We start from the raw sequence: 22104 nt of genomic DNA, 5'->3' as shown, positions 1-22104 counted from the left end.
CAGGACCTGCCTCGCGGTCAAAGCCACACCATGGCAGGAGCCAGAAGCAGGGGTACCCACCCCCTCCCACCCAAACTGACACTCCCCATCAGAAGGTCCCTGGTGGGCAGGGGCTCACCTTCCTCCCTGCAGTCATGACTCCACCTGCAGGGTGGGGCACACGAAATGTCACTTCCTGGGTCCCCAGTAGCCCTGAGGAGACAACCACATCCTCTGTTCCTGAGGGGGAACTGGACCAGGCCCATAACCACAGCCTACCGGACACACGGCACGTCCTGCACCTGGGCATATCCACTGACTTGCACACAACTAGTACCTAAGCCTGGCGAACAGCAGCAACCCACTGTTGGCTGGGCCTGGGACAGCCCTCTGCACCTTCCCAACTTTCACACAGAAGCTCGAGTCCTAGTTAGCGCCCCAGATGCTCCTGTTCCCTGACCTATAATTAAAATTAATTCTTTTCATGGAAATCCCAAAACACAGTCTCAATTATAAGCAGCTCCCGCACTCGTCAGGCTCCCTGGCCCAGCCCTGCTCACAGGACACCACTGCAGGCTGACAGAGGGACGATGCACTCTCTGGGCCGGGTCAGCAGCAGCAGGCACCACCACCCTCCCATCATGGCCATTCTCAGTTCAGCCTGGGCTGCAGGTCTGCTGGCCAAGCCTGGCAGTGCCCAGCAGCAGAGAGTTGGCAAGTGTCAGGGCCTCCACAAGGCATGGGCCCCCATGGGTTCCTGTCCTGGGATGCCCTATACAGCTCACGGGGATCCCAGCAGCCAGCTCCAGACACACCACTCACGTCTGGGGTATTGGGGGCCAACCCACGACAGCTATGCATCTAGCTGCAGAGCCCAAGAGGACAAGTTGAGGGGTTCTGGTGGCAGGCGCACCTCCCCCTCCAACAAGAGCAGCTGGCATCAGAACACAGGCTTTGGAGAACCCCACGGTGGGGTCCCTGTGCTGGCTGTGGGTTCAGAGACCGCCCAGGCCACAGAGCTCCGTAACTATCTCCAACGCACATGCTGCCCATCGGCCCCACTGTGGCCAGTGCAGTTAGGCTCTGGCCCACCAGGCGTGACTAGAAGAGCTGGAAAGACCCTTAGGGCGTAAAGGAGTCTCCAAGGTGGCACAGAGAGACCACTAACGTCAGGACAGACTCCAGGACCACAACAAGTCCTCCATATTCACCTGCACCGCTGGCCCAACCTAGGCTTTGAACCCTTCATGGTGAGGGGTCATTCCCACTTCCAGTGGTACAGGAACTAGCCTCCTGGTCACTCAAGGGAATACCTCAAGGCCAGGCACAGTGGCTTACACCCAGAATACTAACACTTTGGGAGGCCGAGGTGGGTGGATTGAGTTCAGGAGTTCGAGACCAGCCTGAGCAAGAATGAGACCCTGTCTCTAAAACTAGCTGGATGTTTTGGTGGGTGCCCATAGTCCCAGCTATCCAGGAGGCTGAGGATTGCTTGAGCCCAAGAGTTTAAGGTTGCTGTGAACTATGACACCACAGCACTGTATCAGGCAGTCTCACAACAACAACAGGAGCATTCCAGACTTTTGCCCTGACCCCGACAGTCTGGGCACAACTGACTCCACCAGCTTCAGAGAGCTAAGGATAACTGCTCAGGTCTCCAGTGCCCCTGAACACCCCCCACCCCCTCGGCCGTGGGGTATGTATGGGAGTCAGTGGCTTCAGGAGCTGGGAGCAGGCAGGGCTGCAATGTCCCCTTCAGACCAGCATGGTGTACGTACACAGCCTGGCTTCTGGCCCCCAGGCACTCAGTGTGGGGCACAGTCCTGTACTTCCTCACCAGGATTGCAAGTAGGCTATTTCCGTGACCTACCAGGATCCCCCAAAACAAGCACTCTGGAGAGGCAGGGCCAAGTGAGGCCCCTCTACACAGAAGAGGCCAGGGCAGGCCGGCCTGGACTGAGGGGTGGAGCCTAAAATGAGGGTGGAGCCTACACTGAGGGGCAGGTTTGCTAGAGGGATGGGGCCTGCATGAGAGCAGGACATACACTGGCCAGGGTGCTGGAGGGTCAGGGCTTGTAAGAGGCGTTGACCCCAGCTCTATTCAGCCATGCAAGTGTTTCCCTCAGGGTCCCTCAGTGCCCACCCATCACCATAGCCATACCCCGAAGTGGAAGTCAGACCTGAGAACCAGCAGGAACAGCCCCAGGTTGCAGGTGGGGCAGGCGGGGGACACCAGCCAGGATAACAGGTAGGTCGGGCATACCCACCCAAGACAGCCCCCAGTGCCTCTTACCCAGATCAGAGGGACCTTGGGCAGCTGGACACCATGTGCCCCATCCCCTTAGAACCCAACATGGGGTGAGGACTTGGATTTCTTTTTTATTTTCTCTTCATTGTTGACAGAGTCCTACCCTATACCCTGAGCAGAGTTCAATGGCGTCAAGGCTCACTGCAACCTCAGACTCAGGCTGTGGGCACCCCACTGCCTCAGCCTCCAGAAGCCGCTGGGATTATAGGTGCTCGCCACACGCCCGGCTGGGTGTTTTTTTTTTTTTTAGGAGTCAGGGTCTCACTCTCACTCAGGCAAGTCTTGGACTCCTGAGCTCAAGCAATTCTCCCTCTTCAGCCTCCTGCAGTGCTGGGATTACAGAAGTGAGCCACCACTGAGACAGAGTTTCAAGCTGTCACCCTGGGTAGAGTGCTGTGGCATCATAGCTCACAGCATCCTCCAACTCTTGGGCTGAAGTGATCCTACCACTCCTACCACTCTGGGAGGCCAAGGGGTGAGAAAAACTTGAGGACAAGTGTTCGAGACTAACCTGGTCAACACATTGAGACCTTGTCTCAAGAAAGAATACAAAAATTAGCTGGGCCACAGGGCAGGCACCTGTAAGCTAGTTGTGAAGCCAAGGCAGGAGGATCACTTGAGCCCACGGGTTTGAGGCTGCAGTGAGCATCACGCCATGACACTCTAGGCGGAGAGACACAGCAAGACCCTGTCTCTTAAAAAAACTCACAAGATTCTGAAACTGAGCATGTCTTTAGCTACCGACTGTGTGAGAGCCTGTGCTCAGCACTCAGTGGGATACAGGAGAAATACAGGACCCAGTCCTTCCCCGAGGAACTCAGCTATCTGAGAAAAACACAAAAATGAAGCTCTTGAGTGATTAAGGGCCAAAGTACTATGTCCCACCTAGCGGGGGTAGGTGCTGACCAGGAGAGGTGCCAGTTGGGGCACCGAAGGAGGTGCGTCAGATGCTAGCTCCATCCAGCACTGTGGGCAGGAGGGCTCCACCTCACAAACAGGGAAACTGAGGCCCACAGAGGCCCTGGAGCTTGCTAGGGCCACATGACCCAGGAGGGCAGAGGCGGACTAAGCCTAAATCCCACTCCCAGGGCCTTGAGGTGGGACTGTCACAGGCCACGTGAAGAGCCAGTGCAAGTGTCATTGAACCCAGAGGCAGCTCAGTGAGAGCCGGGACTGGGACGTACCTGGCAGGTGCAGGGACCCAGCCTACAGGGGCTATGCAGCTGTGCTAAGGGAGGAGAAAGCTCAGCCTCTAGGGAGAGGACCAGGAGGCTGCCTTGCCCAGCATTCCCACAGCAGCCAGGAGGGAGTCCTGAGCTGGACAGAGGTGGGGCATGCCCTTGGGTCACAGGCACCCAGACTTGGATCAGCCCCCACAGCACCCCAATTTCAACTCTGACCCCTCTCCCCACTACCCCTACGAATCCCCCACAGCATGTGCCCCGGCCCCGGCCTGTCCCTGCCACCCTCTACCCAGGACCCCCCAAGGGTGCTGACAGGACCACATGCTTCAGCAGTCATGGCCAGGCAGGACTGTGGAACACAATGCCACCCTCAGACCAACTTCCCTGGGCTTTTAGCTCTTACCTATCAGGACGGACAGCGCAACACACCCTTAATTCTCCACATGCCTCTAAGCCCAACCTCCCAGAGCTGAGGGCCAGGCTTTGTCAAGATGACCAAGGCTGGCACACTTGGTCACCTGTTGTGGGAGGGCACCTGCAGTCCGAGGGTGGCCCCTGCCCCTGGCCACTCTCATTGCTATCAAATGTCTGTCCCCAGCACCTGCTGCACCCTCACCCATGGCCTGGGCCACCACCCCTGCCTCACCAGACCATGAAGCCCACACGCAGAAGCCAGATCAGAAGCCCAAGTCACTTTCACACCCAGCCCGCAGTGGCCCCCAGGCATTCAGTGTGGGGCACAGTTAGCTGATCTGGCCAGCTGGGTCCACTGAGGCATGGAAAAGATGGATGGGGTCTATGTCCAGGTCACCGGGCTAGGAGTACACAGCAAACAATTGGGCCGTCTGTCCATGGAAGTGGCCCTTCTACGTGCCCTGTACTGGATGGGTTCAAGGAGCCCAGGCCAAGTGCACAGCTGAGGGGTAGGCCCTACTGTGGGCTCTGCGGATGCCTATGCCCTGGGCAGAGAGGCATGGATGGGGTGAGGAGGGGGCTACACAGGAGGTAGGAGGAACACTGAGGGCCCAGGCCTTTCTCAAGACTCAGACACCCTGGTCAGTGCGCTGGCCACAAACTCTGCCTTCAGCAGGAGGCTCCTCTGACAGTTCACAGTGATCCTGGACATGCAGCAGGGCCAGGTCGAGGGCAGTGGCCCAGGCAGGACAGAGCTTCACATGCCAAATGGGGGACATCACGGAGCCATGTAAAGGAAACACTGATGCTGACAAGGAAAAGGAGTGATGTGCTTGCACACCTCACGCAACCCCTGAAACATGCACTGACACACCTCCACACACAACCCCTGAAACACAGACATGCCTCCACACGCAACCCTGAAACACACAGACATGCCTCCACACGCAACCCATGAAACACAGACACGCCTCCACAAGCAACCCCTGAAACAGACACGTCTCCACATGCAACCCCTGAAACAGACATGCCTCCACACTCAACCCTGAAACACAGACACGCCTCCACACGCAACCCCTGAAACACACACCTCCACATGTGAAACATGCACTGACATGCCTCCACACGCAATTCCTGAAACACACAGACACACCTCCACACACAACCCCTGAAACATGCACTGACATGCCTCCACACGCAATTCCTGAAACACACAGACACACCTCCTCCACACGCAACCCCTGAAACATGCACTGACACATCTCCACACGCAACCCCAGAAATATGCATTGACACGCTTCCACACGCAACCCCTGAAACATGCACTGACACATCTCCACACGCAACCCCTTAAACACGCATTGACATGCTTTTCCACACACAACCCCTGAAACACGCAATGACACGTCTCCACACATGAAACACACAAATGACACATCTCCACACGCAACCCCTGAAACACACACTGACATGTCTCCACACATGAAACACACACTGACACGTCTCTGCACCACCACAGGTGATCCCTGAAACACCATACTTTGTGCACTCCCTGCAACCCCTGAAATGCCATGTTCTGTGCATGTACTGACACACGGCCAAACGTGACCCCTTAAACGCCGCACTATGCACAACACCAGCGTGCAAGCTGCATGCTGTGGGCTCAGCTGCACTAAATGTCCAGTGCAGGGCCATCTCCAGGTAGAAAGCCTACTGGTAACTGCAGGGGGCAGGGGTACACAAAAGGGATGCTCCACAAACAGCTGGGCAGATGCTGTGCCCCTGAAGTGACCCTGTAAATGATGAATGTCGGTCATGGGATTATGCCTCCTCAAAGTGCTGCCACAGAATTGCACGGCACCTGGAGGAGGGGCCGGCTCCTAGCCACCCTCACTGGACCCCCAGGTGGACCCGCTGTCATGTCCCTGTCCCTGGGCCACCAAATCAGCCCTAGAAGTCTCCCTCTTAAGGAGTACTCTCACACCTGGCCCTAGTGCTCAGGGGCTGACCATGGTCACACCTGCACTGCCCACACCTGCACTGGGGGCGCATCTGCTGCTCGAATGTTCAGGTAGCAAAACAGCAAAACACATCAAGATCAGAGGAAGAAGACAGACATAAAGATGCATGCAGTGTCCCTCAGGCCTCTGCAGCAACCCCAGCTCCACCAGTCAATCCCACAGGGGAGCTTCCCCCAGGTACAGGCTGACCTGCTCGGCTCCCTTGTGGTCACTGAGGAGCAGGGCGTATGCCCAGCACAGGGGCCAGAGACTCCAGCAGGCACTCAAGTGCTGGCCAGGTGTGCACACACAAACACACGTGATCACATGGGCAGGGTGGTAGGGTTGCTGAGGCCTGGTGCCCAGCAGGAAGGGTAGGACCTCAGAGCCAGGGCTGGACTCAGAGCCACGCCCACACCCACCTGGTTACAAACTGGGTGATGTGTATTTTTCTACCTCTATCCCTATTGCTATGACCTGAAGGAATTTGTGCACCTGGCTATATCCTAGGACTGGCCCAGGTTGGTGCACTGCCTTGGGGCCATGCCCATGTGGATGAGACTGCTTGGCACACAGACCAGAAATACCACAGCTGGGCTCTCTCTGGAGCCTCCAGTGCCACCTATGGAGCCAGCAGGTGCAAAATGCAAAATGCCCAGCCAGCCCCAGGGCAGCTTCCACGAGTGGATTGTGCCCGACTCCAGAGGGACCAGGGAGCAGGATTTCATCTGGGTTTCTGCTCCTTTGAGGGCCAAGAACCTTCTGGTACCCCAGGGGGACGGCTGAGAGCAAGGCAGGAGCCACAGTGCCAGCTCTGGGACACTGGGCACTTGCTACTCCAGAAATCAACCTGGAGAGCCTGGCCCTGCCCACTCAACCTGGGGGGCTGGTGTCCACTCCCTGTGGCAAACCGGGACACTCCTCCTGCACCTGCTTGCCAAGACAGGGGGCAGGATGTCCCCACGTGGCAGAAGTCCATGCCTTGCGCACCACACAGAACACATCTGCAGCTCCCTGTCTGAGTACTTCTGACCCACACAGGATGCACCTATAGCTCCCTGAGTACTTCTGCCCCGCACAGGATGCACCTGCAGCTCCTGTCTGAGTACTTCTATCCAACACAGGACGTACCTATAGCTCCTTATTTCTGCCCCGCACAGGTCGCACCTGCAGCTCCCTATCTGAGTACTTCTGACCCACACAGGACGCACCTATAGCTCCTTATTTCTGCCCCGCACAGGACACACCTGCAGCTCCTTGTCTGAGTACTTCTACCCAACACAGGACACACCTATAGCTCCTTATTTCTGCCCCGCACAGGACGCACCTGCAGCTCCTTGTCTGAGTACTTCTACCCAACACAGGACGCACCTATAGCTCCCTGAGTACTTCTGCCCCGCACAGGATGCACCTGCAGCTCCTTGTCTGAGTACTTCTACCCAACACAGGACGCACCTATAGCTCCTTATTTCTGCCCCGCACAGGACGCACCTGCAGCTCCCTGTCTGAGTACTTCTACCCAACACAGGACGCACCTATAGCTCCCTGAGTACTTCTGCCCCGCACAGGACGCACCTGCAGCTCCCTGTCTGAGTATTTCTGCCCCGCACAGGACACACCTGCAGCTCCCTGTCTGAGTACTTCTACCCAACACAGGATGCACCTGCAGCTCCCTGTCTGAGTACTTCTACCCAACACAGGACGCACCTATAGCTCCCTGAGTACTTCTGCCCCGCACAGGACGCACCTGCAGCTCCTTGTCTGAGTACTTCTGTGGGTTTTTGCTTCCTTGGCTCTTCTTGCGAAGTTTCTTCAGCTCAGCCTGACACTTGTCCAGGGCATCGCCTTTGCTCCTCTGCTCCGTCTGGTATTTCTTCAGTGCAGCCTGACATTCAAACAATACACAAAATGCAGACCCATGAGCCTGCTACTGCCCCACAGGATGCCAGTAAAGGCTCAGCTGCGGCCAGCACAGGGAGACTGCAATGGAGCCTCTGTCCCAGAGATGGAAACAGGTGTAGGAAAGGCAGCCGGGCCTCGCCTCCTACCCACCCTGGAACAGCTACACGGCCAGGCCAGGGTCAGGAGAATGTTAGAAAACCACAGAGTTCAGAGAAGGAGCCCACGAGGCATTGGGGGCAGCCAAATCCCAGCATGGCCGGCACTGGGTACTTATGACATCAGGATGGATGTGGGGCTCCTACAGGGCTGCATCTGGGGTACACGGGGTCACAGAGTCTCATACGGGTACCATGTCAGAAGGCTGGGGGCCCACATAGGCAAGAAGCTCAGAGGAGGTTGAGAAGGACTTTAAAATGGAGCTGGATGCCAGAGCCAGGGCACAGGCACCCAACAGGTACAGCTGGGGCACAGGAGCCAAGCTGGGGCACAGGAGCCAAGCCAGGGCATGTGGACCCCAGTGGGTATAGATGGACACGGGGGCCAGCAGGTATGGCTGGGGCACAGGGGCTCCAGTGGGTAAGGCTGGACATGAGGGTCCCAGAAAGTATGCCTGGACACGGGGGCCCCAGTGGGTACAAATGAATATGGGGGCCCAGTGGGTATGCCTGGACATGGGGGCTCAGTGGGTTCGGCTGGGTATACTTACACTCAGGTACCTGGAGTCCAGCTCTACCTTCTGCTCCAGTTGTGTCAACAGCTCGTTGTGGAAAGATTTCAGCTGTATGTGGAGAGAAAATAAATCAATAGGAGCTATAGGAGCCTATAGATTCATTTTCTATAGGAGCCAGGGTGGGGGCAGTGGACAGTTACAACATGCCCTGACACTGACATGCCGAGGAGCCTGCCTGATTGAGAAGCCCCCTACCCTGCATGGCTGGGGCCCATGGAGCCTGGTGGTGGATGGAGCAAGCATTGAGCAGGCATTGGGGACATCAGTCAGGCCCGACACTGTGGGCCTGACTGTGCTAGGGTCACTCAGATGGGCTGATGGGAGCCAGGGCCTAAACAGAAAGTAGGGGGACCTCAGCAATCCCTTTGCCCCCACTTCAGACTGGATGCTGCAAACTGGCCAGAAAAGGCGCTTTGGTTCAGGGACACTGAGCTGTAGAGACATCATGGTTCAGGGATGCTGTGCTGTAGGGACACTATGGTTCGGGGACATTGTGGCTTAAGGACACCATGTCAGGAACACTGTCATGTAGGGACACCAAGGTTCAGGGACTCTGAGCTGTAGGGACACCACGGTTCAGGGACACTGTAGTGTAGGGACACCTCAGTTCAGGGACTGAGCTGTAGGGACACCATGGTTCAAGGACTCTGAGCTGTAGGGATACCTCGGTTCAGGGACGCTGAGCTGTAGGGACACCATGGTTCAGGGACACTGAGCTGTAGGGACACCACGGTTCAGGGACACTGAGCTGTAGAGACACCACGGTTTGGGGACACTGAACTGTAGGGACACCACGGTTCAGGGACACTGAGATGTAGGGACACCACAGTCTGGGGACACTGAGCTGTAGGGACACCACGGTTCAGGGACACTGAGGTGTAGGGACACCATTGTTCAGGGATACCATGGTTTAGGGACACTGGCATTTGCCTATGTTTGCAATTGGGAGAGTCCTAAGGAAATCAGACTTTCTGGCTCTGTCAGCCACAGGAACAGCATCCAGCTGGGGTTGTGACCAGGATCCCGCCCGAGCCCAACGGCCAGCAGCATGTGAGACCATGGTCTGGCCCGTGCCCCTGCTCCCATGGTGAGTCGTCTCCCTGGTATCTCAGTGTGTCCTAAGGTTCCCACTGCTGAGTGTGGCCTAACCCAAAGTGTCCCCAAGGGGCACACGGCCACCACACGCAGCTAGCTCTTCCACTGACGCCAGTGGCACCTGCCCCTGCCCTGGCTGCCACCCCTGGAGGCTGGACTCACCATTTCCTCCAGCTGATTCTGGATCTGCCTGTGGACTTCGGCCATCTGGAAGAGCATGTCTCCTGGAAGGCAGGATGGAGGTTGGGGGTCAGGCCACTGCCCACACCCACACTGGGCTGAACCACAGGCAGCTCATGCTGGGGGCTGTGTGGTTGCTGGTGCCCAGCAAAGTCCTGTGTGCTGCCAGGGCCAGTTGGGAGGCAACACAAAGGGGAAAAAGAAAACTCTAGAATAAGAAGGGACTTGGGAGGGACCTCAGATGTCTGCATCAGAGTGGATGTTAATACCAAAGGCAGAGACAGGGAGAGCCGTGTGCACCATACCCAGATGCACAGCTCCAATCAAAACAGCCTCACATGCATCTCCCTCTAAGACACCAGTGACCCCGACCCACATGGAGCCCAAAGCAGAGTGGACAGACCTCCAGGGGACCCTACCTGGGGTTACAACACGCTGGGCACAGGCTGTGACCCTCCTTGGTCCATGGGGACCCTTGCTCCAGGCCCCAGGGCTGAGGGGGGCTACGGCGGGCTGTTGCCTGTGGCCGCTGCAAGCCCTAGGGACGTGCAGTGCCCTCAACACAGCTCTTGCTTTCTGCACATTTTTATGGAGCATGACAATTTAGGGGCACTGATGTCTCCTTGGCCTATTTGCAAAAGGAAGGCCAAGAAATCAGAACCGTGGCAGTGGTCACAGGGATAGGCTCAGGCCTAGGGTGCATGGGGCTTCTCTCAGGACACAGGTGTCTGGGCTAACCTGAGGCCAGGCAGAGCTGTCGCCCACATCTCTCTGCAGGGGCCTCGGCTGAGACACAGGTATAGGCTATGTTTCCTTCTCCTAAAGCTCCAACACAGTCACAATCCCACCTGGCACAGCCACCGACACCAGCAAGTGTGACCACATCACGGAGGTGTCGGTGAGCTGAATCAGAAACACATCTGCAGAGATGCCACCAAACTGCGACTCCAAGACCCACGCTGGACACGGAGCCAGCAGAACCCCAAGGCCCAGGCCCAGCCCCACCCCAGCACCACTTCCAGCACAAAGGAGCACCGGTACCTCCCCCAAGGCCCTCAAGCCCACCTGCCCCTCAGTGCAGTATGAGAGATCTGCCTCTGGGCAGAGGGCTCTGCTCCTCGTGTGCCAAGGTCAGGGCTGGAGCTGGGTGGTCTGCCCCACTTGCTGAGAGGCCATTTTCAGCACTGACCACATGCTGTGGACACGAACGGCATAGGAGGGACCGTGCTCAAGGTGCCGCCTGTAGCAGGGCCTTGTCATCCTGCTCACATATGGAAGGAGAGCTCAGTGGGACAGGCCAGCAGTGCCACTTAACCCTGCAGACACCGCGTGTGACCAGGTGCATGTGAGTGTGCACGTGTATACTCTGCATCCTGGTGAGTGTGTACATGTCCATGTGCACACGCACACTTTTCTGTTGGGCAGGAGCATGAATGGGAGTCTCCCTTCCCTGTCTCTCCCACCTGGGCTGCTGTTGCCCCTCTGGCCACACTACCCGCGTGCAAGGACCGAGCTGGCCCTCGAGCCTGCAGAGGGAGGGCAGGAGACACAGCAGTAGGCCATGGCAGTGACAAGACAAAACACCTATTGAGCACCACAGCACACCCAGCACCTCCATGACACCTGCCCAGATCCTCCTCTTGGTCCTCCACCTCCAATTCCCTCTGCCCCAGCTCCAACCACAGTCTATGGCCCAGTAACTTGGGGCAGGGTCAGACATGACAGCCCCCAGGAATGCACCTCAGGAAGGGGAACATTGCTGTGGGGGCCTCTCCTCTCGGGATGGGCCCAGAACCTCTCCTGGCCAGCTGTAAACCACACTCTGGCCAGGTGGAGTGGCAGCCTGAGAACGTCCCATGCCCCACCTGTCCACAGGTTTGAGGTGCTCAGGGAAAGGGCTGAGGCTGATGGAGGGACAGAATTTGCCATGAAGAAGCTCAGTTTCCCCTTCACCATCCTTGGGGAGGGAAGACGCTGGGCCAAATTTGAGTGGACACCACTCAGGTTAGCTGGGGGACAGGCACGAGGCTGGTGGCATAGACCCCGTGGGGAGGGACCTCGCCGCAGCATGTGTACCTCACTTCTCAGTCCTTCAGCTCCCTGTGCAACCTGGGTGCCACCACAGGGGCCTGCATGCCCACCAAGAGGGGCAGCGTGCAGGCCAACAGTCCCTGCCCTGCTGCAAGTCTCCTCACAGGTGACGGCCACAGTTCTCACCGTTTAGGCCCTGAATTCTAAGTTCACATCAGGTCCACTCCAAAACCTGAGTTCCTCTAGGAGGCTGCACACAGGCACAGCCAGAACACTGGGAAGGCAGTCGTCGAACAGCAAGTCCTTTATGAGAGGGACTGACGCCAAAGACAGTGTACAACCTGTCCAGAGGTTCCGGCCAGGTGACAGGTGTCAGAGACCACAGGAATGACAGCTGCACCCACCCAGGCTATGTCCATATTCAGATGTACACCCCAGTGCCCAGCCAGCCCAAGTCCCCAGCCCTCTCTGTGTAGCCAGCCTGCCCATAGGACACCCAAGCACAGCTGTGAGGACCAGGTACATGTACACCTGAGCTTCAACCACAGGCTGCCCTAAATTAATCTGCATGAAGCCCTGGAGGGACGGCCAGCCTGCCAGACTCCAAGACCTCAGGATCAGTGAGGTGAGTCGGGGGGAAAGGCAGGCAGTGGGTCCTGCCAGACCAGTAAGAAAAGTCTCATGTGCTGTCCCCTGTGTGCTTCCTGAAGGTGTGTGGTGACAGGCTTCTGAGCCAGGGGACCATGCGCTGGGGTAAGCATGTGCAAGAGGGAGCTCCAGGGCTTACAAGCCCTCTGCACCCTCCCCACACAGGGTGGCCAGATGTTTCTGGGCCCAGCTGCTGGGGAAGGAGGCTGCACTGGCTTCCTAAACGGCTGACTAGATAACAACCAGCCACAAGGAGTCCATGGCCTATGGACTGTAAACCCCAAAATCCAGTTCAAAATGGAAGACGAGACCCACCTGTGCCAGAGGAAATAGCAAGTGGGCCAGGGTGGGCCAGTGTGGGGGGGCAGTGAGTGGGCAGGGACGGGCCAGTGTAGGAGAGCAGCCAGCGGGCTGGGGTGGGCCAGCCCCAGGGCACAGTGTGGGAGAGCAGCAAGTCGAGTGGCGAGGAAGCCCCTGTCACTCAGGGGCGATGAGGCAGGAGCCCTGAACCCCAGAGGGCAGGACCAGGGAGCACCACTGGCTCAGGGTGCTTTGGGCTGGGGAGGGGCCAGCCCACCCACTTTGGGAGTGGGTAAGGGGTGAGGCTCTGGGGGCACACATGGGTGCCACAGACAGTGGGTTTCATTTGGATGAAAGTCCAAAAAGCACACAGGTTCCTTGAGAACAAGGCCACACCCTCCTCACCCCTCCACTGATTCCGTGAGAGTGAAACCACCAGATCCCTCCCCGTGAGTCACTGAGGGCTTCCCCCCTTCCCAGTCCTGAACTTTTAAAGATTCCTGGCACTATTAGTAACCTCAATGTGGCCTCGGAGTGAAACTCAGGTCCTGTGACAGCGGCCCTGCCTTGGGGAGTAGGCAGGGCCTGGGTGCAGCCAGCCAGGTGGCCACCACACATGGAGCACACCCGTGTGTGCACACTCAGCACACACAGTGAGCACACACACCGGCACCACTCATAAAATGTGTACATACTCACACACACAGTGAGCACGCACACCGGCACCACTCATAAAATGTGTACACACTCACACAGACAGTGAGCACGCACACCGGCACCCACTCCCCACACGTGTGCACACTCACACAGACAGTGAGCACGCACACGGGCACCACTCACAAAATGTGTACACACTCAGCACACACAGTGAGCACGCACACGGGCACCACTCACAAAATGTGTACACACTCACACTGACAGTGAGCACGCACACGGGCACCACTCACAAAATGTGTACACACTCACACAGTGAGCACGCACACCGGCACCCACTCCCCACACGTGTGCACACTCACACAGACAGTGAGCACGCACACGGGCACCACTCACAAAATGTGTACACACTCAGCACACACACCGGCACCACTCACAAAATGTGTACACACTCAGCACACACAGTGAGCACGCACACGGGCACCACTCACAAAATGTGTACACACTCACACACAGTGAGCACGCACACCGGCACCCACTCCCCACACGTGTGCACACTCACACAGACAGTGAGCACGCACACGGGCACCACTCACCACACGTGTGCACACTCAGCACACACAGCACGCACACTGGCACCCACTCACCACACGTGTGCATACTCAGCACACACAGTGAGCAGCACACCGGTACCACTCACCACACGTGTGCACAAGTCCACGTGCTGCCCTTCCCTCCAGACCTGCGATGTGCAGGTCACCCCTCTGCTCCCTCCAGCACATCTCAGTGTTTCAAGGGAGATGTTTGGTTGACAGAGGTAACTGTCTCATGTTGCTACAGGACAATACAGACCACCACTGCCTTTGTGCCACATGACTGGCTGTGACCTGGGAGCCGGCTACCTGCGCGCAGGTCTGCAGGCAGCTGACAAGACACTAGGCAACTTCAAGACCCAGGCTGGGCCCAGCCCTGGCAAGGAGACAGCAGCAGAGCAGCCAGGCCCTGTGCACGGCCCCAGTGGCCCATCCATCCAAGCCCTTCCACCTACGCGAGCACACCTTCTGCACCTGACCTGTGAGGTCCAGCATAGCCCCAGCCTGTCCCCCCAGCACTCGGCTCTGTTTTTTGTGACAAAATTCATCATTTTTGCCTTTTTAATTAAAGTGAACAATTTGATGGCATTTACCATGTTCACAATGTTAAGCAACCATCACCCATCTTCATTCCAGAATGTTCCCATTACCCCATAAAGAAACTGCATAGCCACTAGTGGTCCCGCCCTAGTCCTGTCCCCCGACTCCTGCAACCACCAAGCTGCACTTGATCTCAATGGATTCGGATATTTCTGGTAAATGGAATCACACTTGGTGACCTTCTGTGTCCCACTTCCTTCACTGAGCACGTCTTCAGGTTCTACCCGTGTCCTAGCGTGTAGCATGTGGGTATGCACAGCTTGTTCATCCACTCACCCCTGCAGGATACATGGGCTGCTCCTGCTGGGTGCTATGAATAGTGGAAGTTTTACTTTACCACAGTCAGACTTCCCCTGTGTTCCCAGGTGCTCTCCCCTGCTTACAGCCCAGAACCTCCAAGGCAAGCAGAGGAGAAGAGCCAACCATGAGCCTCGGCCCTGTAGACACCCTTGATCACTAGGGAGGCCATAGCCTGGGAAGCTCCAGAGGGCAGCTGTGGCCACCCAGGCTCCCCACTCCCCACTTTTGCCCCAGGCCTGTCCTAACCCACTTTGGAGATATAGCAAGGGTCAGATAAAGAAGAGCGGACAGGAGCTGATCCCCTACGGGACCTGCCTCCCTGAAGGTCTGGGTGACTCCGTCCCCTTAGCAGAGCTCAGCAGGGGGCCCCTCCCCTCTGCTGGCCCCCACCCAGGCAGGAACTGGCTCAGAGCCTTCAGCTTCTAGGCTTGTGCGTGGTTTTATTTTGCCACTGCAGACATCACTCAGGCAGCCCCTGGAACGTGCACACAGACCCTGGAGGACCCCCATTGCCAGGACACTGACATAGTGTCACAGCCAGGGACCTGTGGGGAGGTGAATGGCTATTGGTTGCACTTTCCTTGCAACTTTTCCCCAGGTCTGGGCAGTGGGGCTGGGGGGAGAATGTGTTGTCCTGGAGCACGGGCTCAGCGCAACAACTTGCGGTCCTTGACCTGCCTGCTCCCGACCTAGAACGTCTGTGGGGACCCATGGAGACTGCAGAGCGGTGCTGCGTTTGAAGTCGCGATGTCCGATGAGGGTCCCTGGCTAGGATGCTATACCACAGGCAGTTTAGGTCTTTTCCTGGTGGGCAGGTACACATACACACACTGCCAGGGCTGGGCCCAGCCTGGGTCTTGAAGTTGCCTAGTGTCTTGTCAGCTGCCTGCAGACCTGCACGCAGGTAGCCGGCTCCCAGGTCACAGCCAGTCACGTGGCTCAAAGGCAGTGGTGGTCTGTATTGTCCTGTAGCAACACGAGACAGTTACTCTGTCACACACGTACACACTTGCGCACACACGTACGCGTTCCTCAGAGTCACTAGAGATTTAGTTGTACACATTGTGATGTTGCTCCCACCCCCCGATGTGTCCTAGGAGGAAGGATCTTTTGCTTTACCCTGACACTGAGACAGGTCACCACTGACCCTCCACTAGGCAACATCCACACCAGTCTCCCCACAGGTCCCCGTGATGCCTCGAGGAGCTTCCCCCATAGTCAGGACCCCATAGAGGATCGCACTGCACTGTGACCGTGCCCCTCTGGCCCCTTTCATCTGTGAAGACTCACGGCGCCCCACACAATGAAGAGGCTTGTGGGGGGGGGTCAGGGGCCACCAACTGGTCTGGGGCAGCACCGGCAGCCACCTGCTCCCTTGGGCACAACAGTGACACCTTTGAAGATTCTGACCCTTTTTCCTTTCAGAAAGTCCAAGTATTCTTATAACCCACAAAGGGGCTGGGAGCGGTGGCTTGTGTCTGTAATCCCAGCCTTTGGGAGGCCAAGGTGGGTGTATTGCTTGAGCTCAGGAGTTCAAGACCAGCCTGAGCAAGAGATGCCTTCTCTACTAAAAATAGAAAAACTAGCCAGGCGTGTGGTGGGTGGGCACCTATAGTCGTGGTTACTTGGGAGGCTGAGGCAGGAAGATTGCTTGAGCCCAACGGTTTGAGGTTCCTGTGAGCTATGACGCCATGGCACTCTACTCAGAGCAACAAAGTGAGGCTCTGTCTCAAAAATAAAAGACCTGCAGGGTGGTGCCTGTGGCTCAGTGAGTAGGGTGCTGGCCCCATATACCAAGGGTGGTGGGTTCAAACCCAGCCCCAGCCAAACTGCAACAAAAAATACCCGGGCGTTGTGGTGGGCACCTGTAGTCCCAGCTACTCGGGAAGCTGAGGCAAGAGAATCGCCTAAGCCCAAGAGCTGGAGGTTGCTGTGAGCTGTGATGCCACGGCACTCTACCGAGGGCGATGGAGTAAGACTCTGTCTGTAAAAATAAAAAAATAAAAAACCTGCAAAGGATAAAAAGAGCATGAATCCCAAAGATGGTAAAAAAAGATGGGATGGTGGCTGCAGGGCGTGGGGGACCAGGCCCTAGTCCAGGGAGGGTCTCTGGGAAGGGATCCAGGCAGGGAGCAGGGCCCACATCTGGCAGTGGGAGTAAGTGGGGGAGGCCCACATAGCCCCACCACAAAAACAGCATGCCAGGCGCTCTGGGCAAAGAGCCCTACCTGCACCATTTCCTCCTCTAATAGAAGGATGCAGGGTGACACAGGTAGGAAAAAGGGGCAAAAAAAAAAAAAAAAAGAAAAAAACGGGGAGGGGACCATGCCCCAGCCCACAGGCTAAGGAGCAGGCTCAGCTCAAGGCAGACCGCAGGGGAGCATGGACCAGCTGTGGTCAGAGGCTAGGGGTCAAAGCCCTCATGGGCCCCAGTGTCAGCACCTACCACAGCTCTCTCAGCCCTGTCTGCTGGACCCCCAGCAAGCAGAGGGGTACGGGGAGCTCAGTAAAATGCTCCTCAGATGTGAGGAGCTCAAGCAGCATCCCTAGACCCCAAGCAATATTTAGGCAGCCACAGGTGTGAGTGCAGGGGACTGGGGAGAACCTCTCAGCTCCCCACTCAGGATGGGTCGAGCCAGGCCAGGGCTGCTCTGTGCCTTGCTGGGGGTGCCCAAAGGAGGTTGAGAGGCCAGCAGGGCAGGAAACCTCTACAGGGGACCTGCAGGGTAGGACGGCAACTGGCCGGCCTGGCTACCCTATGGCCCTCCCATGGAGTCTTGGAGAAGGGAGTGTCCCCTGGACAGGAGGAATGCAGGTGACTCAGCAGGCTCCTCCCAGGCTCTGAGGGCTGAAGCCACCACGGGACCACAGCCACCACCAGCCAGTTGCAGACCCTGCCCCTGCCCAGGCACCAGCCTGGAAGGAAGAGAGGCAGGACCAGTGTGGCCATGACTGCTAGATGGGAGGAGGGGTGGCCCATCAGGCCTGCCCTCTCTGCCCCCTCCCCACAGCCTCAGATGGCAAGACGTGTTGGATGGCTCTGCAGACCAGATGGTGCCGGAGGAGGCAACAAATCTCTGAGTCTGCAGGAGATGTGCCCTTGAGCCTGGGTCTCCAAGGGACTCCAGGAGCTGGACTGTAACCCCCAGGAGAGTGGCCCAGAGGCCGGTGGGCAGGGTGCCTGGCGCTGTCATATGGCTCTAGTGCCCTTCCTGGCCAAGGGACACTGGGACCTCTGGAACCTGTGCTTTGTGGGTATTTCTGTCACTTCAGGAGGTACTGGAGCCCTTGTCCTCTCTCTGCCGATGGCAGAGGGGCTGAGCCAAGGGGTCAGCTGCTCTAACTTGGCTGTGAGCAGGACCACCTTCCAAGCCTTTCCAAGCAAATAGCCATAATGCTCACATGTGCCGGTGGCTTCCAGGAGAAAGGTCCTGAGAGCTGGTTAGCACAGGCCTGGATCATCACGTGGGAGAGACAGCCCGGGGGCTGCCTGGCCTCCTGCTATCAGAGCCCCCAGGTGAGGAGAGGGCACAGGCTGAGGGTGAAGAAGGGTTCTCTTCCCACCTACAGGAAAAGCACGATGGGACCGTGTAGTGGAGAGGCAGGCTGACCATCGGAGAGGCAGGCTGACCATCAGAAAGTCATGGCCATGTTGCCGTGGTGACAGTAGGACAGAGATGCTTACTGACACTCTTCTGAAACAAAATGGTTCCAAGAGGCACCTCAATGTCAATGTCGGCTTAACAATTGGATCTTGGACACAAGGGGAGGGATCTTCATGGGGACAGAGAGAAAGGAGAGACTGAGGTGCCCCTGTCACCCCAGAGCTGCCAGCCACCACCCCATCCCCTGCCTCAAGAATGGGCCCCACCTGTCACCCCAGAGCTGCCAGCCACCACCCCGTCCCCGCCTCGAGAATGGGCCCCACCTGTCACCCCAGAGCTGCCGGCCTCCACCTCACTCCCCTCCTCGAGAATGGGCAGCCTCACCATCTGGCATTTGTCTGGATTGAGGAGTCTCAGGCCTGTATCCGGCCTTGGGCTGAATCTGTGTTTGGATTTGTGCCCCTGACAATCACTTTCACTCCCAGATCCCAGTCGCACACCGGGGCTACAGGTTCAGATGCTGTGTGTCCAGGGTAGCTGGAGTGGGAGCTTCAGGGGGCCCCTGCGTGACTCAGAGTGGACACAACTCAGCTCTGAGGGCTGGGGCCACGGGACATGGCTGGCCTGACAGCTTCACATGGGATGAATGGTCAGGGACCAGCCCAGTTCCTGCAGCCACAGGTGGGCAGCATGTGGGGGGCCTTCTTCTGACCCATCATCCACAAGCAACAAGTCTTTGGTGGGACCCCGAGCCTTAGGACCTTTCATCTGCCTGGGCACGGGAGGATTCTTTCCACATTTCTACTTTGCTTTCAGTCAGGAGTGACCAAGAACTCCGGGCTGATCAAACCTCAACGTCCAGCTGCCTGGATGTCCCTCAGTGTGGGAGGGCAGACCTGAGCCTAGAGCCTGGGGTAGGAGCCCCTCCCTTCCTTCCGGGCAAAGTTGCCTTTAAAACCAACCACCCTGGTGGTGTGAGTGTCTCTCTAGTGAACACCGTGCTTGTTCTGGGCCCCACTGCACGGCACCCCCCCAAGGGGCCTGAGCACACTGCCCACACATGTAGGGAGGCAGCTGGTCACCAAGGAAGCCCCGGAGGTAGACTAAGCCTCCCCCTGGAACGAGCTAGCCGGGGCTGGGCTCCTGAGAGCAGACAGCATCAGGGTAGGTGCCCTGCAGGGGCAGAGCAAGCCATACGGATTCCTGTACCCCAACTCTTCCAGAAGGGCTCAGGCAGGAAGGCCTCTGCTGGGGGGCCTCTCAGCTGGGCTCTCCCACTGCAGAGGCAGGAGAATGACCACTGAGACAGCCTGTGACTGTTCCTGAAGTCGGGCCTGGGACCCCAGCTGCCCTCAGGATTTGACCAAAGTCCCATCTTTATGAACAGGGGACAGGCTAGGAAGCAAGGCAGGCAGTGAGGATGAGCTGCCCCTTGGATGCCCCCAGTCACTCTGGCCAACTTGTCAGTGTCCGGTCTCCAGCCACTTTCCGAGCCCAGGGATGCCCCCAGTCTCTCTGGCCAACTTGTCAGTGTCCGGTCTCCAGCCACTTCCCAAGCCAGGGTCACTGTCCCTGGCATTCCATGCAGACTGTGTGAGCGCTCCTGGCTGCTCTCAGGCCTGGAGCCATCTCTGCTGGAGTGCTCAAGCTCTCACTTGCTCTGGCTGGGAGTGCATCCATGTGCTCAGTGTCTGCCCAGGACACAGTTCAGTTAGTCTGTCACAACGTGACCACCTGTGACAGTCATAAAATGCTTCTAGCATACAGCCACCTGCACTGGTTCCATGGAGATGAGGGATTGAGGAGGGGCTCCTGGCTTGAACCCTGCTGTGTGTCCCCTTCTCCTCACCTCTGCCAGCTGCTCTGCAGGGTTAAGGGGCCACACGGACCCCCTCCCTGCTCTGCAGGTGCCACCAGAGAGCCCTCTGTCTTGAGAGTGCAGTGCCTGCTGCACCCACCTCGCCCACCTGTGCTCCCTGGTCAGCTGTCCAGGTCCTCGCAGGGAGGGTTTCTCCAGGCACTCACTCACTCACTCCAGACCTTGGGAGACAATGGAGCAGAGGTCACACAGAGGTGACCACAGATGGTCACATGCCGCCATCAGCTCTCCGGGTTGCTGTAGTCAGGGTCCAAGGTGACTTTGGTATGCCTACCCTCCCACCTATCTGCCCCACATGCCCTGGGGCCCATCTGCGGCCAGCATGTCCAGTTCCAGCCAGAGGAAGAGCAAGGAGCTGCTCTTTCTCCCTGTGCCCTTATTTGGGAGCAGTGGGGACAACTGCACCTCAACTGGGGAGACATGGGGGGACTATAAGACTACAAGCTTTGTGAGGCTTCCCTAGCCCTTGGTGGCCCCAGCATCTTGGGACAGACTGGCTGTTCTCCCCAAGCAGGCCAGCAAGGCACAGACCTCAAGCTTTGGTGTTAACACTCAGACTCTGGGTGTCGCTGGGGCTGAGGGAGCTGCTGGCGACAGAGACACTGCAAGGCCTCGCATGTCCCCTGCCAGGCTAGATGGGACAGGAGGAGGAGTGAAGCTGGGTCCCTAGCTGCCCCCACCAAGCCCCAGCTCAGGGTCCAGACGCTCCCACCTCACCAGCAGCAGACAGGTGCAGGCTGGAGTACCCGGTGGAGCAGGAACCCCATGGCCAGGAGGAGGCCTCGTGGTCTCCAACCACTGTTCCTTATTAATATTCTGGCCTCAGAGCAGCCTTGGAGCAGCCCCAGAAGCAGAGGGAAGTGGAAACATGCTGAGCTATCTCTCCCCCATCACAGGGCCACCCCCCAGAACACGGTAAATCCAATTAAGTGAGTTATTAATCTCCCCGACAAAGCTCAACCTGACACCTTGACACTTTCTGCAGAGCAGGGCCCTACGCGACAGCCCAGGCCAAGGCCCTAGCCACCAGCGGGCAGGGCGAGGCTGCCAAGCCGGTCTCGGTGCTGGCTGTACAGGGAGGATCGGGCAACCAGCTGCCTCCTGCTAAGCAGGGACAGATCAGCAGGGGCTCAGAAGGGGCCAGCTATCCCAGAGGATCATCCACCAGTCCCTTTGTGGATGGCTGTCTAAGCAGCACCGCACCCCATGCCCTACTGTGGGGATGGGCAGAGGAACGGTGGGGAACACTTGCTATCATAGCTGGGAGGGGACAAAAGGCAGGTTGTCAACAAGCACCAGGCCCCGCCCAGCTGAGGCTGAAACAGGTCCTGCTGGGCAGGTCTAGTCAAGGCCTCCAAACAGTGTCCACCAGTTAAAGACTGCTGACTGCCGTTAGGGACCAGCAGCAGGTGACATGGATGGGACACGTCACGCCCCAAGGCTGGGACTCACAGGAGTGGCTCGATTTAGGCATGATAACTCTGCCTGGCCCCAGGGGGCTATGCAGCACCAGTTGGACCTTGTGGCCTCACCAGACACCCCACACACCGGGCAGGGGCTGGCACGGCTCTGAGGGTGAGGCTGGCTTGAGAAAACAGCCCACACCTGCAGAAACAGGCGGGCCCTAAGCCCCATGAGCCAGGCTCCCAAAGGGGGCATTTGGAATAGCTGCCTCCCCCAGGTGAATTGGTGTGGGCTGCAC

The 22104-nt window shown here is 57.8% G+C and overlaps 1 protein-coding gene across 6 annotated transcripts in view; it reads right to left on the bottom strand.

The window, feature by feature from the left end:
• The window catches only part of BAIAP2 (BAR/IMD domain containing adaptor protein 2), a 66091-nt gene that overhangs the window by 19090 nt on the left and 24897 nt on the right, over positions 1-22104 (bottom strand). For 5 of the 6 annotated variants that reach the window (XR_008375662.1, XM_053570490.1, XM_053570493.1 and 2 more), the window contains exons 4-6: positions 9775-9836; positions 8494-8565; positions 7633-7770 (exon numbers count right to left, since the gene is read on the bottom strand). Coding sequence is in view for 4 of the 6 variants with exons in the window: in XM_053570490.1 (XP_053426465.1) it covers positions 7633-7770; positions 8494-8565; positions 9775-9836 (272 nt within the window). In the remaining 2 variants the exon portion in view is untranslated. Of the gene's footprint in view, positions 1-7132; positions 7153-7632; positions 7771-8493; positions 8566-9774; positions 9837-22104 lie in introns of those variants that run through there. The other variant, XM_053570495.1, reaches the window with a different exon arrangement.

The sequence above is a fragment of the Nycticebus coucang genome, chromosome 18 (genome assembly GCF_027406575.1).
Source record: "Nycticebus coucang isolate mNycCou1 chromosome 18, mNycCou1.pri, whole genome shotgun sequence".
In the NCBI taxonomy this organism is placed as follows: Eukaryota; Metazoa; Chordata; class Mammalia; order Primates; family Lorisidae; genus Nycticebus; species Nycticebus coucang.
The sequence above is the reverse complement of the archived record's forward strand: the minus strand, read 5'-3'. Positions and strand labels throughout refer to the sequence as shown.